Source organism: Acanthisitta chloris, unplaced genomic scaffold, assembly GCF_000695815.1.
Source record: "Acanthisitta chloris isolate BGI_N310 unplaced genomic scaffold, ASM69581v1 scaffold2872, whole genome shotgun sequence".
Classification (NCBI taxonomy): Eukaryota; Metazoa; Chordata; class Aves; order Passeriformes; family Acanthisittidae; genus Acanthisitta; species Acanthisitta chloris.
In genome coordinates, this window is record NW_008659734.1 from 117,462 (window position 1) to 135,362 (window position 17,901).

Consider the following 17,901-nt stretch of genomic DNA (forward strand, 5'->3'; position numbering starts at 1 on the left):
ATAAAGTACTGTAATCATAGTTCTCTCGCTATGTAAGTATATAAATCTACTTCTGCAAGTTTATGAAATTTGAGTTCGCTTTCCTAATTAGATATGCACTTTTCTAAAGAATTGCCCTTTGAAGCATAAAGAGCTTAGAAAAAAAACACATTTTAAGTGCAATTCTATTAATTGCATGATACCTTGGTTTTGCTTTGGGGCATAATGCCCTGACCTCTACACTCATGTCTCTCCTTGCAGAACAGTTACAGACTACACACAGCTCACCTAGGTGCTCTTACATAACAGATCTACTCATGCAACAATATAGATTTAGGCAAAAACATGTAAAGACAGGAGTTCTAGACTAACTGGCATGTCAAACCCATCACAGAGACAATCAGAATATTATTTTGTAACATGCCACACATATATAAAGTCAAAAGCACTGCATACATAAAAGCAGCTAATAATGCTGATAATTTATATCCACCGTCCTACATAGCTCCTCAGGAATAAATGCTGCAACAAAAACTAGATTACATGAATGACATCTAGTGGACATATCGTTCCATAACAATCGACTTTTTCCAAACAAAACTATTACTAGCTTCACACTGTATTTGCAAGCACCTATTTATATGTATGTGCAGGATGATTATGTCAGAAGCCTTTGAACGATGCTGCTGCACACAGATTTCTGAGTTCTCTTTCAGACTGTTTAAACGTGGTTAAGCCTTTGAGTGGCTTAGTTATACAATGATTATGAAATGTATGTTCAGAAAAGAAAAAGGTTTATTCTTCTGCCTTGGATCCAGTAAGCAGATTAGAAGCAAGCACTGATCCAGTTGCAGTTAGTATCTCTCCTTTACATTCCCACAGATCCTACTTTTATCACTTTCCAACCAGCTATAATTTGAAGAGTAATAATCAGGGCTCTGTTTCCCTGCTCTGAGAACTACAATTTGACACGGATATACAAACCTGTAATGTTCAGTAGCCATGAAACATGCAAATCATACAAACTAGATCCCTTACCTTATGGACAAATGTGGAGGGAATAATGAACAGCATACATAGAAGACAAACATGTCCACTAAATGACACCAAACATCACTGCACCTGTATTCTAATGCTATTTTAATTAGAGTTCTCCTCATGTGACCACAGACAAGTGACTGACTAATAATCTTCATGTATACTCAGTTTAAATGAGTGTAAATAAAGATATAAGTTCAAACACATATATAAGGACATATACAAGAATAGTCTGCGATATTTTCCAGGAGGAGATCAAAACTGAGACAACCTCATTTATCAGCTATCATTCCTTAACAATAATTGTGATTATCCATACCTGTTTTGCAAATTCAAAGCATAGGACATACTAAAAAATATGTTTAAAGTAAAAAGGTGTGCGAGGATTTCCTTCAGGAAATAAAAAAAATAATCAAATTTTCAATTAAAAATGCATTCCATTTCCAACTGAAGAGTTCCTGTGTACAGGTAGAAGCTGTCTATTCTATGTGCACATCAGGTCAGCTTCTTTAAAGTGCTGTCTCTGTGACAGGATAGGATAGATATGAATGATTTTATAACTACATCTCACATTATACACTGAGCACATATCTAAAACTGCCCATGGCAAACCTACTGATTTGGTTTCCAGATTGATGCTCTGCCCAGTAGAGAGGCTTGACAATTCACTTGAAGGATGAGCTCCAGAACATTATCAATATAATGTTGTCAGGTTTGAATAACTAAATTAATTGCTCATAAATGGGCAGCTTTCTACACAGATTATCACTATACTTTTTCTATGACTAAAATGGCAAGGAAATAGAATCCCTGCTCGAGCACTTCTTACCAAGCAGAGTGCCAACTGTAGTCCTCTATACTCACAAAAAGACCAAAGCCTTTCTGCAGTCAGTGGTTAATCCAGTTGTACCACAGTAAGACACTTCTGAGAAGTCTAGTAAGGAAATCTACAAATAGAAACTTGTCCAAAAAGAAAGAAAGAAAAAAAAAAGAAGTCCTGCAAATTATATTCTTGTTTTATTGTTTTACAGAATCCAGGATGACACATGCCTTTCTGGCTTCACTCTCTCTTGTGCCTTGTAAGATAAAGACATAAAGGAAGCAGTTTGTTAGAAAACAAACCTGCAGGTAAGTAGTTGAAGGCCATTAAAGTATTGTGTATTCATCATTTGAGGAGAGACATTTATCTTGATCATGACCAAACTGTTCTTGAGAAACTGAATCCATGCAGTGTGAGAGAGCATGCCTTGGGATATACCACTGATGCTTCCTTGCTCAGAAGAACAATATAGGACAATGGGTCCCTAAGGCAGTCTAAATAGTCCAGGTGAATATTATGTAGATGAAGTTCACAGAGTAAGAAGGGTCATCTTGTACTGCCTGAATTTAAAACTTTGAAAAAAAAGACCTGTATTTTATTTCTTAAGTTCCATCTTCTCCTAGACTGGGCTAGTACAGAGCAAAAAGATTTTCTTCCATTTTGGATTTATTTAAGGAGAGTTTCATGCACAAAACAAAACTTTGCAAATAATCTAAGTTCTATTCTTTGTTGCTTTTGATTTCAAGATGCATTAAGTGCAGAAGAAGCCAATAAAACCACATAAAGACAGACAAGAAAATGACTACACATCACCATTCTTGCATGGCATAAGCAGTTTGAAATTTCTAAATGATTGACATTATTCTGCTGTCCTCTACACTGGAAAAAAAAAGAAAAGGAGATTAAAGAATTTAAGTGATGCTCTAATACAAAAACGCATTAATGCTGGGTCTGATGAGTTATGACAAAGCATAGGTCAGTCAGCATAAAAGGTAACTGGCTAAAATAAAAATTCAGTTCCTGTCTCATATTTTTAGCTTCCGAGCAGAATGGTTGTGCCCTTTGCACATTCTGGAAATATACTGATGTATACCTGAGAAAAACCTGTGAGTCTCAAGACCAAATCTAGAACAAAAATAGTATCATATTCATTAGGTATCTGTAAGAGTTTGGTTTCTCAGTTTTTAAATAGACTTCCATCATTATGGCCCAAAAGGAAACAGCCCTATATCTTTCACTGAAAGTCTGGCTCTGAGAGTACTGCCCAGTTGCCCAGGGTGTCTGATGGCAGAGCAACAAGCTGCCACAGGAAACACCCTGTAAACATTCAGGTTACAACAGACTTTCTCAGGAGAATGAATATCCATTCTGAGTGGGCCAACTTAAAGACAAAAATGTGAATGCCTAAATCTCATGCATGGTACAGGAAAGATACCTATACTGCTGAAACCACTAGAATGAGGGAAGACCTTATCACCCCAAATGAAAGACAGTAAGACAACATTACTTTTCAGCACAGTTATGTAAACCGGATGCTTTTAACCCTGATTTCCTCTGTATAATCATGGAGCAGCTGTAGCTAAACAAGGTGTCTCATTATAGAAACTGGTTTTAAAAAATTGCACTAATTACATAGAAGATACAGCCCAGAACTCAAGGTTTGTGTTAACAAGTTAATACTTGAAACCAAGCAAATTGGGATATCCAATTACATGCCCTATCACAGGAGTGACCTATTCAAACTACTTTGAGCATATCTGCGGTTTAATCAGAGCAAAGTAGACAATTTCTCATTAAGGTTTCAGGACTCAAAAAATATTTCTGCTTTTGATGGATTATAATCTAAAGTACTTCATCCTTGTGGCACACTGCAAAGTTGACCTCCATTGAAAATCTACGGCAAATCTTTACAGACAGCTTTACAGGACCCCAGGAAGATATTGTACACTCAAAAGAAGTTCAAATCCTTTCCTTTGGGTTCTGGTGATGAATACATAGAACTGAAAACTCAGACATTTCAGATGATCATGCCACAAAGTCAGAACAGTATAAGCAAATTTGAAAAATCTTAAAAGAGTATGAAAGCCCTTGCACACCAAACTTAACATCTCAGAGCAGCCCAGAAACAGATTTTCAAATGTGTTATACATCTTACTAGTTTCAGGAAGGAGAAAACCCATTTTCCCATTAATGCTCAGTTTTTATGTTTTTAAATACAAGAAAAAACTCAAAATACAGCAAAGGAAAACAAAATAAAGGACATGAGAAAAAACCCAACAGTTTGCTACCACCTACTTGTTCTGAAATACCTAGGAATTCAATTTTCTGAAATGTGACTTTTATTATTTGAACAAATTGCAGTTCACTGGCATAAAGTAACTTGAAACAAAAAAGATATTATTTGTAAAAACTAGCACAGTGATAGACACTGTTTAATAAGCAAAAGACAGTATATTCGATAACTAGGATGAGGAATGAAAGTCAGGTTTCAGAGTTCTGTTCTAAACTATATCACAAATGAGCTATGGAATAAACTACAAAAGTAGTACAAGAGCAAGAGTAAGGGTTAACTTAAGTTTATGAAGAGCTTTGCAATCTAAGTATAGCTTATGTTAGTAAAGAAAAAGAAAAAACCCACTAGAAACCATAATATGCTTATGGTTACAATCAGAATTACAACCATGCTAGCTGATGGAACGTTAACAGACAAGCCAAAAACACACATACACAACTCCACCCTTAGTAAATCCACCCTAATTACTAGTTTATGAAAAAGAAAATTCAGATTGAAATTGCTTATAATATTGAGGCAATATTTCTAATAACTGCTACAGAAACAGTATACAGAATCACAGGATCCATACTTTAGATAGGGTATTTTAAAAAAATATAAATATTTCTTTACATATTGACTAATCTAGATTAAACCAGAAGACAGCTAAAACAATCTCCTCAATTTTTGTATACCTAGAGAGCTGTCTATGGAAAAAAAAAAGAAACAGATGATACTCAATGTATGCTTTTCATTTTGACTGTGGAAAAACAAAGGCAAAAAGGACATAAAAACATGCAAGTTTCAGTTATTCAGCCAAATGCAGTATAGTGAAGATAAAATGTTTTGTTTAGTCAGGTTTGGGGGTTTGCTTATACAAACTTCAGGCATTTCAGATCTGTTTTACACTTTCAACATACCAAAGTTCAAAAAGCGTCGCACCCAAAGGTTACATCACAGAAACACAGCAGAATCTAAGTACTGGTGTAAAGGATGCTTGGTTACATTGGGTCATGCAGAGCTGGTTCTAGAAAACATGTTCATACTGCTACACAGGACCACTCAGAGAGTAGCACAACCACTGCTGTGCTCCACTACACCCAAAATATGAATACTGCAGGACCAAACTCATTCTTGCAGAAAGAGCCACATCTCCCCACTGGCCTGAGACAATTTGCAATCTGTTGTAGTTAATTTGCAACAAGACAGTTGATTATGCTGTGGTAAGTACTGGAAAATGACTCCTAGATCAAGCAGATGCAGTTCTTACAAAACAAACTCATTTTGCTTTTAGACCTGAGGAGGCCAGGCTGTGACACTAGCTAGTGACAGTGTTCTACATAATGATGAAACATTTTTGCTTCAGAGTTTATATAGTCACAAGCAGCAAATCTTTCAATTATGACCTCTACCATCTTCACCACTGGAAAGACAATACATTGAATTTCCCTCACTTTCTCTTAAAGAAAGGAGATGGTAGAGAAACTCAGCAGTATTTAGGCACAGTTCTCCCAGATAAACACTACAAACTGTCCCTCTCAGCACTTGAAGGACGCTGACCAGAAATTAAGAAATATAAGCTTTGTCTAGCTAGCTGCAAGCATGACTATTTGATGGGAAATAAAAATAAAAATGAAGAAAAAATCAATTTTTTTAATTAAACATATGCCCAAGTCTCCAGAAGTTAGCATGATTTCCAACAAGAACACAAAATGATCAGCTAGAAAAGAACAATTTTTGTTTACTGGAGGAGCTTCCCATACTGGCCAGAAGAAAGGTAAAACATGCAGTGAGATTTTCTTTTTCCTGCGCTGGTTTTTATGATGAAGGTCATGCTATTTTAAGGAATTTCAACCCTTCACTAGATGTAGCAGAGTATGAATTCTGCTGCGGAGATCTGAGGTCTGGACAATTCCTTTTGTCAACCTGTTGTCTCACTGAGGCAGTGATTTGCAGCAAAATCAATAGAAAACAACAAATATGTAGAGCTGCCAGATTATCTTGGTCATTTATACTATTCTTGTAGACTCACAAGATAAACTCATGGAAATTCAGAGGGGAAAAGTTTCAGTGTATAACTGGTATGAAAGTCAGGTAACTCTTACAGAAAAGGTTTCTCTGTCAGGTGAAAACCAACAAAGTCATCATGCCAGCATTAAAGTCATCCAGTTTCAGCAAACACCTTTGATCTCTTTCAGTGTTCTGTTACTAATCTAGTGCTGATGAAGAAATATGCAAAATGCAGAAATGACAATGAACAACAGAACCTTGTCATACCTAGACACAGACACATTACAGACTACAGGAGGTCATGGGAAAAGTCATTTCTCAATATCATAATACACAAAATAATGAATTCCAAGAGAAAAAGAAAAAACACTAATGCTTTCTGCTTACCTGATATGGAACAATACTCCCATGAGCAGTACCCCAGCGTCTTGCTTCAATTTTGCAATTAAGGTAATTAGCTGCTACATGAGTGAGACATGCAACCTGGAAATTAAGAAAAAGTATAGTATTCAGAAATGCTGAAACTTCATTGACAACTTCTCTAAGATTTCTGTCTATGTGCTTTAGATACATAAGTATATATTTATGTCCCAAAAGTATCCTTTAGATATTATATATTATGCACACTTTTATAATATGAAAAAATTCATGCTACAGCTATATCACTGAAGTGCTTGTTTAAGTACAAGTCAATAAACTGAAAAAATGAATATGTTCCCTATAACGCTAGTAATGCTAGACAAATACAGCATTAAACTACCTAAAGAGATAAGACAGTATTATCCTAAATATTTTGTGGAATGGTCAACTGCAGCAAAGAAAAATTCAGTGTCTAGTCCAAAGTCTCGTGGGAAGCATGACGGATTTGCGGGATAGAACTCACCATTTCCTGAACCTCAATCCCATGCTTAAATCACATAGGATTTTCCCAGTTACAAGATTATCTGTTTTCTCCTATGCTTCTCATTTTACATGTCCAAGCTATGGAAAATACTTCTGAATTCTTCAGCTTCCCACATGTTCTGTAATATTAATTAAGTGGTAGGCCTTGATAAATCATCTGTCATTAGAAGATAAGGACAAATTTAACAAGTTATTAGTCAGACAAAACTGGAAAAATATTAACTTTGGGAAAAATACAGCATGCTAATTTAGTAACCAGAATTTGAGGGATTTAATATCAATATTGTAAGCATGATTATATCTTAGGATAAAGAAGGGAACATTTACAATGCAGGAAGGCATGCAAATCAATAGTCCCGTTATAACCAATGGCAGGTACTTTATTCTTAATTCTTTGAAAGAATATAGTATGTGACTATATCTGAAGCCAAGTAACACAATAAAGCATTACAGTTAGCATGCAAGGTTATCACTAATTCACCAGACACAATATATTTGATTTAGTCTCTTAACTAGTTGTACCAGCAATTGCAAGTGCTTGCCTAAACAATAGGCATGAGGTTTTTTCCCCAAAATATTATTTTGTCCATATTTATCCCCTAGATGGAAGAAATTTGCTATGATGATCACTGTTCACATTATTTTGTGCCTACTAATCAGTCTAATCTACAACAAAACATGCAGCAATTAATTCAGAGTCCACCATTCATATTCTAATATATGAATTATGTCAGAATTTTTAGGAAAAAAAAAAAGCCATTTCATTTTCTTCTTCTTTCTCCATACATGCTGAAAAGGCACACAAATGTGTCACTCTCACATTTAAAGCAAATATTTAGCTGTAAATCATGGATGCAGTGATTTAGTACAGCAGAAACCTAGGAAAACATACAGCAAGAGCTTAATTGCTGCCAAAAATTATATTCATACACACTGACTACAAATACAATGCCTTATTTCTGAATACTGCTGGAAACCACTTTGTAGCTGGATTTCAGCTGCAGCTTATTATAGCCCTATGTCACTTCATTCAGCTAAAATGTTGAACAATGTCTAGTCTGTCCTTTGGTCCCCAGGTAAATCTCAGCAGTTAAGGAAATGGACCTGGAAGTATGTAGAAAGAACTTATCCTTCTGGTTTGCAGCTTTCCTCAGCAATATAAAATGAAACACACCATGATTGCTGAGACAGTTTACTGAGTCACAAGAGTGTGTCATTTATTAATAACACACAGCCTTGACCCATCGTTCCTGTCATGTTTCAATTTGGTGCCACACTCCATAGTGATACTTATAGCACAGCAAATGGCTCTGCAACGATGATGTAGAAATATTAATCATTAGATATTCTTCTCTATTTGTATGCAAAACTACATAGCTGCCATATTCCACACAAGTTTCACAGACAGGTAAGATGCATCCATTATAAGAGGCTTTTACTTCTAAAGACACAAGAGTATCATCAGTAATACACAAACTTAACTTTCCACATTTCTGGAAGGAAATGCTATACCAAATTTAACCCTGGGAAGGGCATACTGAATTAAAATCTAGTGAAACAGATATCCTAAAATATTCATATTGCATATAACGGAACCAAGATTTTTTTCCATTTGTTTGTTTATATTCTGTGCTGTAGAAATAGGGGTATGAGTTTCATAAACAAAACTCTTCCCAAGAAGTTTCACAAGAAAAGATCCTTAAAAATATATATTTTTAATAGTGGTGCTAGTTGCTTCAGTTTTCTTGATGAGATGAATGTGATTTTTTCAATAGTGGAAAAAATACTCATCAGATTTCTCCAAAGCACTTGTTCACAATACAATAATTATAAAAGGATTAAACATCATACTCACTAGATATTGGAATTGCACCACTAAAGCTTCTGCTCAAAGAATTGTTTCAGTAATAATAGATGCCAGGAAAGTCAGAAACTTGGCAAAGACAGCAATTTTGGAACTAAGAGTTTCTTAGACCGTATCAAGGTCTCAGTTCAACTTACTACCTAGTATGAAGAATAATTCCATTTAGTCATTTACTGATTACCTGCTTGAATGCATATTCCTATGTAGCCTATAAATCTGGTTTACTTATTATTGGGTTTTTTTAACAAATATGAAGGAAAAAGGCTTTGGACCTCCTTGACTTCCTTCTCTGAGTTGGCTACCTTGTTCACAGTCAAATTAGCCAACCAAAAAGAATTAACAGTAGTCAAAGTATCATCACTATACAAATAAACTTATATAGACTGTATCAAAGTGAATATTACAGTGGTTTATGTTTTATGCATAAATACACTTAGTTGATTGAATTCTGTGGCCTTTTGCCCCATTCATAATAGCTCTCTGATGAGTTCAGCAAACTTAAAACCCAATTCTATTTCTACTGTCCCACGAAACTGTTACAGACATTCCCAGGGGTGCCATGCTTTTCCCCTTCCTCTCTTCCTTGCTCAGTTCATCCTCTCTGGTGTCTCCAAAGACGTACTCCCACTAAAAAGGCACTATCTAAAAAAACCTTTCAGCATATACATTTTATGTCCTTAATAAAGAACACATAGAATCTATCTACACATACTTTAGAGTTATCAAGCAAACTGCTGAACTATAAGCATAAAAAAGATATCCCAACTGAATATTTCTACAGACATTGTATCCCATAGAAAAATATGGTTTTAACAATGTAAGTCTTCTTCTCCAAATTCCCCTGTAATTCAAGACTCAGGACCTCACTGCTAGAGACACTTCTTACAGGTGGAATACCTATAGTAAAATCAACTTCTCAAACTGAACTTTGGGTACATCTGTATGACATATTCAGCTAAGTATTTTTAAATCCATATTTAAAACCACTTTCCTGAAACCCTATAGACCGATTTATTTTCTCCTTTAATTAAGAACTAATCCTTAAAAGTAACCTTTGAACTTGTAACATTAAAGCAGATGTAATACAATGATACAGACATCTCTGTACTCATTTCCTTGCAGAGACAGATCTGTGCACTGTAAATATGTATTATCATATATCTACAGATAAGCGTTTCTTTATTTCACATCAATAAAGGGAGCACATACTTCAACATTCCTTTCTAATATTACTGTTGACAGCCAAATCATGTATTTGTGTTACATACTTACTTAAACCAGAACAAAAAGGGAGCTGCATTAAAGTCTGAAAAGTTATGCCCAGCTTATGGTGGAATCAGACAGATGGGAAACGAGATATTAAAAGCCACAAGGTCAGCAGACAAAGAAAACAGAATTTCAAAAGATTTTCTCAAGATAGCACATCAAACATAATTTATTACAATGAGTTCGCTGAGTCAATCAATCATTTACATGAAATTTCAACAAGTGTAATAAGAATAAAAAAAGGAGACAGGTAACTGCAAAGAGGAGAAAATAACTTTTTAATTATAATCTTTACTTTCTTGTCCCTCCAATTTTATGTCTGCTATCCTGCCACATATCTTAACAAGGCTTTGGCTCTTAGCCAAGTTAATTTATTTTTTTCTCACTCTTTGTTACTTTTTCTTAAAGTAGGAATGTATGTTGTCTTTTAGAAACTTTGAGACATGGACATTTTACAACAGCACAGATAATTTATTTTACACTATACAGAACTAACAGTACAAATTTTAATTTATAATTTTGTAGAAAAAAAATCATTCTAGAAAATTTCATTGCCTTCTGAAGTGCAAAGTCCAATAATCTTCCACTTACACCTTTTCCATACTTCTGGTGATACAGAAAAAAAAAAGCTTTACATGAGAAAAATGCGAACGTAAGACCACAATGCACTTTTGGTGCACACTAAAAAGGGTCTCTTAAAATCACCGATCCTATGCTAGTATTTACTCAATGACTGATTTTAGTTTTAAGTGTTTTCCCCTTTCCATGTTGAAATAAGTAGTTTGACACTAATAAGTCAACATTCAAGTTTGATTAATTTCGCTTTTTTAGTTATCCCCTGTTGCCCTTTTCATTTGTATATCTGTATTGAAGCAGCTTCCACAGACACATGCATGGGATGACTCTCAGCTCTTGCTCCTTGAGTGAAATATTTCATTAACAAAAACCCAAAAACACAGCAAACCCAAAAACCTCTATCTCTACCAGGAAAACCCCACTCCATTTAGATGAAAACCCCACTCTTCCAGTTCATTATGCAAATCCTAAGCATTGACCCAACTGTTTCGGGATGTGGCACTGCACCACAATGAATGGTGCTGTTCCACCAGTTTTTAGGCAGGACATTGTGTTTCAAACTCCTGCAAGAATGAACCAAGCAGCAGGAACCATGGCCTTGTGCAGAGGCAAGAGAACTGACACAATTCAAGGCAGCCCATCCAACAAAGGTCCAGCAGGAAACCATAGCATTCCCAGGAGCTGTAAACAAACATCACCTTATCTCTGGGCATGTAAGGGCCTCCCACCTAGCCTGGAGCTGAAAGATCTACATGAGCTAAGAATCAGTACATCACAAGAGTGATGTACACCTACAGAAAAGGCAGATATCCTGTCCCAGTCCAATAACTCGTGAGCGTTCGATCGATTCCCCCAATGTTTGTGTTAAGACACAAACAAGGTCAAAACACCGTTAGGGAGTAAGACTATTATTAATTACTCAGGGGGGAGAGAGAAGAGGCTATAGGAAAGTTAGAAACATAAAATGAGGGAAGCAAACAAGATTTGGAATGGTGCAGGAGAGATAGTCACCACCATAGGTCCAACAGCATTTTGATGATCAGTAGTCATGTAGAAATGGGGATAGTCACCACCATAGGTTGCAGCAGTATTCCGGGGATCCATAGGTGTCTTTTCTTCGATGCTAAGTGTGCATGTCACGCTCTGGACACTGGTCCTGTTTATAGGGCTCTGTCAGGCACTGACTGGTCAGTTTCTCTGGAATTGACCAATTCCCAGCCTCTGATCCAAGTCGTGGACAACGGTGGACAATGGTACCTCATGATCTAGGCAGCTGGAGGGGATGTCGATCATTCTCTGGCAGATGGCTCCGCAGCCAGAGGGTGTGGGTGGTGGACAGTGGTGCCTTCTTACCTAGGAATGTCCATCATTAGCTGGAGGATTTTGGTGGAAGACAATAGTGCCTTGTTATCTCCTCGACTGGAGACACCTTGTGAATCAACAAGCCTTGAGACCAACAAGCCTTGAGACAAACAGTCCAGGGGTCCCAGTCTTCAGTCTCCTTCACCAAGTCCTCAAGGCCAGGCAATGTCAAAACAAACATTTCCTAAAGGTCCCTTACACATCCCCACATGCAAGTACACAGAATAGCCACTGCCCACAAACGAGCAAGATTTTACTGCTTCACCAGTGGTGCCCCTACATCTGTGCAAGGCAGCAAGTCTGGCCTTCTGAATTCACAACTGTCGCCCCATAATCCCTCTACACGCTTTTTTTTCTTCCCTTCCAGAGCCAGTAGTATCATAGCTCCTTTTAAACTGTGATTTCCAGACCAGCAAGTTCCATGAATGACTTCGGAGAGGTCTGCAAAAGTTAACTAAAAAAAGCAAGGCTACTATCATGTAGGCCAAAGCTTACTATTAAAGAGTCTTTTAGAAAATGTCTGTGGTCACATTATGAACACTCTGCTCTGGGTGAAAAGTGCTTTCTTCTCAGTGACACTGACTTCTTTTAATGCAAACTCTTACAAAATGATCATGAATTCACCTTTCACAAAAGAAAACACCTGGCAATGGAGCATCAGTAAATGGCATAATCCCAGCCACAATAAAATTGAATCTTCAAAGACAAATAATTACAATTTTCAAACAGGTCTCATGTTGGGTCCTGCTCTAGTGCCTTCCAACCAGACACTTAAGCAGGTACCCAACTCCATGTCAGTAATCACATGCAGCATGTGGGACTTACTGATTCAAGTTAGCCACTTGATCAAATAGCACACAGCAAATCACAGAGTCACATAAATGATGTGCTAGGAGGTGCTTAATGAACAAGCAACAGTAAAAAAATAATCATGCAATGAGAAAAACAAAGGTAATGTATTTGAAAACAGTATCTCAAACACAGCCTCAGAGAGGAAGATAGATAAAAAGAGCAAAACAGACTTTAAAGTACACAATTGTGTAGCTACTTTTTTAGCCTGAAAACAACGGCTGATAACATCTTTTGCTTTAAAAAAGAGAAAGTTTAGACTACATAAACAAAGAAACAGAGGCATCTTCAAAAACACAATGCATTTGCACTGCAGAGAACTGCTACATTCATTTAAATGCAACAACAAAAGAGAACTGATCTACAAATTATTTTTAATGAGCTATTTTGAGCTTATAAAAGACCAGAATGAATGCTTCTGTGCTTCCAACAGCATGGAGATCATCTCCTGATTAAGATTCAATTAGTATTAACAATAGCAAAGATTGAGGCAACCAACAGACGTAGGACTTGAAATTTAAAAAACATGGAGTATTCAGCACAGTTTCAAGAGTAAGTAAATGTTAAATCGACTCCTATCTCTCCTCAGACTCCAATTAAAAAACCAAAAGTAAAACATAAACAAAAAACCCAACAAACATATACACTCAGATGAATTTTAGGTGAAGGATCAGAAATAAAAATCCTGATAATATAATCTATTAGACAGCATTGGCGTTAAAGAGAAAAAGGAAACAAAAAAAAAAGATTTCTTTTAAATGAACTCCAGTTGAAGAAAGATTCATTTTAAATGGATGAATAAATCTCATTCTCTTGATTAAAATGAAATACTAATTGTTTTTTTCCAAAAGTGTACAAAAAGAAACTTCAACCTCTTCTTAAAAAAAAGAAAAATTATTAAAGAGAGTATTCAGGTTACAAATACCAAGAAGTCCAAAGTTAGTCTGTACACTCTGTGCACAATCCAAAGAATGAAGGCACTGAGTTTCTCAAGAGGAAAGAAAAAAAAAAAGAAAAAAGCCTGTCAACGTATTTTCCCATAACATGATCCTGGAAACAGATGAATCATTTTGAAAGTAACTTTGAAAAGAAATCCCTTTCTGGCAATTTCATGACAAGGAAAATTCAGCCAAAACAGTTAAAACTTTGGCAGAGTTCTAACAACTGAAATCAGATGCCGATAACAGACATATCAGGCAACCTTAACCATAAACGTCTATAATTATTTCCTTAAATCTTTATTCTCTCTGAAGAAAAAATATATATCCATTGAAATACTGAAAGTATTACACTCTGTATTTCACACAGCTTTAATAAGTCCAGGCAAAATTCAAATGTACAAAAAGTTTATTCTGCTACATTTTTTAGAGGTTTTTTTAACATTATAACACATTAGCTGAGCTGAAGTGCATCTACATTAATGCCCACAGCATGGACAACAAACAGGAGCTAGAAACTGTTGTGCAGCAGGAAAACTACAGCATAGCTGCCATCATGGAAACATGGTGGGATGACTCATGTAGTGTGGGTAAGAATCAAGAAGACCAACAAGACAGACATCCTGGAGAGAGTCTCTTATAGACCATGCAACCAGGATGAAGAGGCAGACGGAATACTCTATAAGCAGCTGCGAGAAGTCTCGCAATTGCTAGCCCTTGCCCCCCTAAGGGACTTCAACATACTAGATGTCTACTGGAAATACAAAACAGCAACAAGGAAACAGTCTACGAGGTCCCTGGAGTGTGTGAAAGATGACTTCTTGATGCAGCTGGTGAGTGAGCCAACGAGGGAAGGGGCCTGCTGCACCTGTTCTTTGTGAACAGAGAAGGATTTCTGGGTGAAGGTGAAAGGCAGTCTTGGGCATAGTCATCATGAAATGACAGTTGTTAATTCTTGGAGAAGGAAGGAGATGGGGGTCAGCAGAACTGTTATCCTGGACTTCCAAAGGGCAGATTTTGACCTGTTTAGGAAACTGGTTGAGAGAGTCCCTTGGGATGCAGTCCTGAAGGACAAAGGTCCAGGAAGGCTGGACATTCTACAGGAAGGAAATCCTAAAGGTGTAGGAACAGCATCATCACATAGCTCATGCAGAACAACCAGGGGCTCAGGCACAGACAGCATAAGTTTATGAAAGGCAGTTCTTGCTTGACCAAACTGATCTCCTTCAGGTGACCCACTTAGTAGTTGAGGGAAAGGCTGTGGGTGTTGTATACCTAGACTTCAGTTAAGCCTTTGACATTGTCTTCCACAGCATTCTTCTGCTCATAGGTTGGACAGGCTTGGATTGTCTGGATGGTCAGGCCCAGAGAGTGGTGGTGAATGGAGTTACATCCAGCTAGTGGCTGGTCACAGTAGTGTTCCCCAGGTCTCAGTATTGGGGCCGATGCTGTTTAATATCTTTATCAATGCTCTGGACAAGAGGATTGAGTGCATGGTGAGTCAGTTTGCAGGCAGCACCAAGCTGGGTGGAATGGTGGTCTGCTTGAGGGTAGGAAGGCTCTGCGGAGGGATTGAGACAGGCTGGATCAATGGATCAAGGCCAATTGTATAAGATTCAACAAGGAGAAGTGCCAGATCACAACAGCTCCATGAAACACTGCAGGCTTGTGAAAGAGTGGCTTGAAAGCAGCCCAGGGGAAAAGGACATGGAGATGCTGGTCAACAACCAGCTAAACATGAACCAGCAAGTGTGCCCAGGTGGCCAAGATGGCCAATGGCATCATGGCTTGTATCAGAAATACTGTGGCCAGCAGGACTATGGCAGTGATCATCCCCCTGTACTCAGGACTGGTGTGACTACATCTCAAATCCTGTGTTCCATTTTGGTTCTCTCACTACCAGAAAGACACTGAGGTGCTGAAGCGAGTCCAGAGAAAAGCAACAAAGCTGGTGAAGGGTCTAGAGTACAAGTCTTATGATGAATGGCTGAGGGAGCTGGAGTTGTTTATCCTGGAGAAGAGGAGGCTCTGGGAGGACCTTATCACTCTCTACAACTACCTGAAAGGAGGCTGTAGTGAACTGGGAGTCAGTCTCTTCTCCCAAGTAACAAGCAATAGAACAAGAGGAAATGGTCTTCAAACCAAGGAGGTTTAGATTAAACATTAGGAAAAGTTTCTTCACTGAAAGGGTTGTTGGGCATTGAAACAGGCTGCCCAGGAAGTGGTGGAGTCACCACATCTGGAGGTATTTACAAGAGGTATAGATGTGGCACTTAGGGGCATGATTTAGTGGTGGACTTGGTAGTGCATTTGGACTTGATGGTCTTAAAGCTTTTTTCCAACCTAAATGATTCTTTCCTATTCTAAAAATGGTAGCTATATTTGACAGCTGAGAATGGAAACAAGAAAGCATAAAAGAACAATGCAGACAAACAGATTTTGCTCATATAAAACTTAATTACCTGTGAAGACTGACATCAAAATAACTACAGCAATTTTTCTTGTTGTTTGCAATAGGGTAGTATTCGAATTGGAGGCTACACACACTTTGTGAAGGATTCTATTGTTTAATCTAATGAGTAATAAGGATGTTCATCCATGGAAAGCTGTCAACCTCCAAAAAATTCTGTATTAAAGCACTTTTCACTTTTGATGTTATGATTAGGAACAGTGACATTTACAATGAAAATATCATACACCTAACCATTTACAGCACTCATCTTTTTTGTCTCCACATTTATCAGCATGGAAAACAGAACCTTAAGTGTGTTTGTCTACTCCTGAAAATGTCATTTTTACCTTATCTGTGGTGCACAAATATAAAATATAATAGTAATTTCAACAGCTAGTGCTGCAGGAGTGCAAACAGGCAGATTTTTAGATTTTTCATTTGAATACATAGGGATGCAAGTACAGAAACAAGTCATGTCTATCTGGTTGTGTGAGAAATGTACAAATATTCCATCTCTATTATTACAGCCAAATCTCCCCTGATCATTACAGTAATGTATCAGCAGAACCACACTGGCATCAGTCCTAACATTGAAAGATCTCCAGCCGCTGCCCATTGCGTACTTAGGTGCTAATGCACTACAGGGATAACACAAGAAACAAACACATACAATTGAATAAAATTATTTGTTATTTACATAAAAAAATAGCACACAATGTGTTGAAACACTATCCAAATTTGACCAATTTACAGAATGACTTCTGAAACTTCTATGAGTTTAAAGGGACAGGTGAGCTTTTGGAGTACACTAAAAGTGCTCATTCTCCTACTAGTTGCTTATATCATTCCCCTTGTTTTTCAAGTACCCAGGTTATACTTCTCCTAATACTCAGCATCATCCCAAAATATGATCTGCTGGTAATAAACATCTTGATTCCATTTCCAAGTTTATACCCCTATTCAAAGGTCATCTAAATAATAAACTCATTAAAAGAAATGTCTTCCTTTGTCTTCAAACTCTCTCCCCTATCCACTCCAGACAGCCATTTTATTTTTTTTATGTACAAAAGGGGCATATTTTTTCTATCTCCTTTCTAGTCTTTCTCTGATTGATGACAGAGGCAGATCAACACAGGAAAATGAAGCTGCAGCTAATTCAGGCTTAGTTTCATTAGCACAAGAACAATGGTAGCAAAGAGAAAAAGACACAGAATTTACTGTCAGGTAGCAGCTAAAAAAGAAATTCCCATGCAATTTGAATATGTACTCTATTTACAGAGTAAAGAAAGCCACTGAATAAAATCAAGATCCAGCTGTAGTATGTTCTACCAAGGACTTTGCATAACTAATCATCAGAAATCATAACACACATTCTACAGAGGCCAATATTAAATTGAGTTACTGTCATGTTAGCATGGTCTTCTAGTCTATTCAATAAAATTCTGGCTGCTTAAAACCCTGAGGGATAAGTTCTGGTCTTAGTATACTGATGTCCTCAAAGGAAACCAGCATGAATAGTGGCCAAGTGTTTAAAGCATAGTATATGCTTAAAGAAATGTTCACATTAATTCC

At 37.0% G+C, this 17,901-nt stretch overlaps 1 protein-coding gene across 1 annotated transcript in view; it reads right to left on the bottom strand.

Moving 5' to 3' along the window:
* SUGCT (succinyl-CoA:glutarate-CoA transferase) overlaps positions 1-17,901 on the bottom strand; it is a gene marked incomplete at its 3' end in the record, with an annotated part of 101,257 nt that overhangs the window by 69,846 nt on the left and 13,510 nt on the right. The window contains exon 3 of the mRNA XM_009069499.1: positions 6,507-6,602. Coding sequence (XP_009067747.1) covers positions 6,507-6,602 — 96 coding nt within the window. The remainder of the gene's footprint in view (positions 1-6,506; positions 6,603-17,901) is intronic.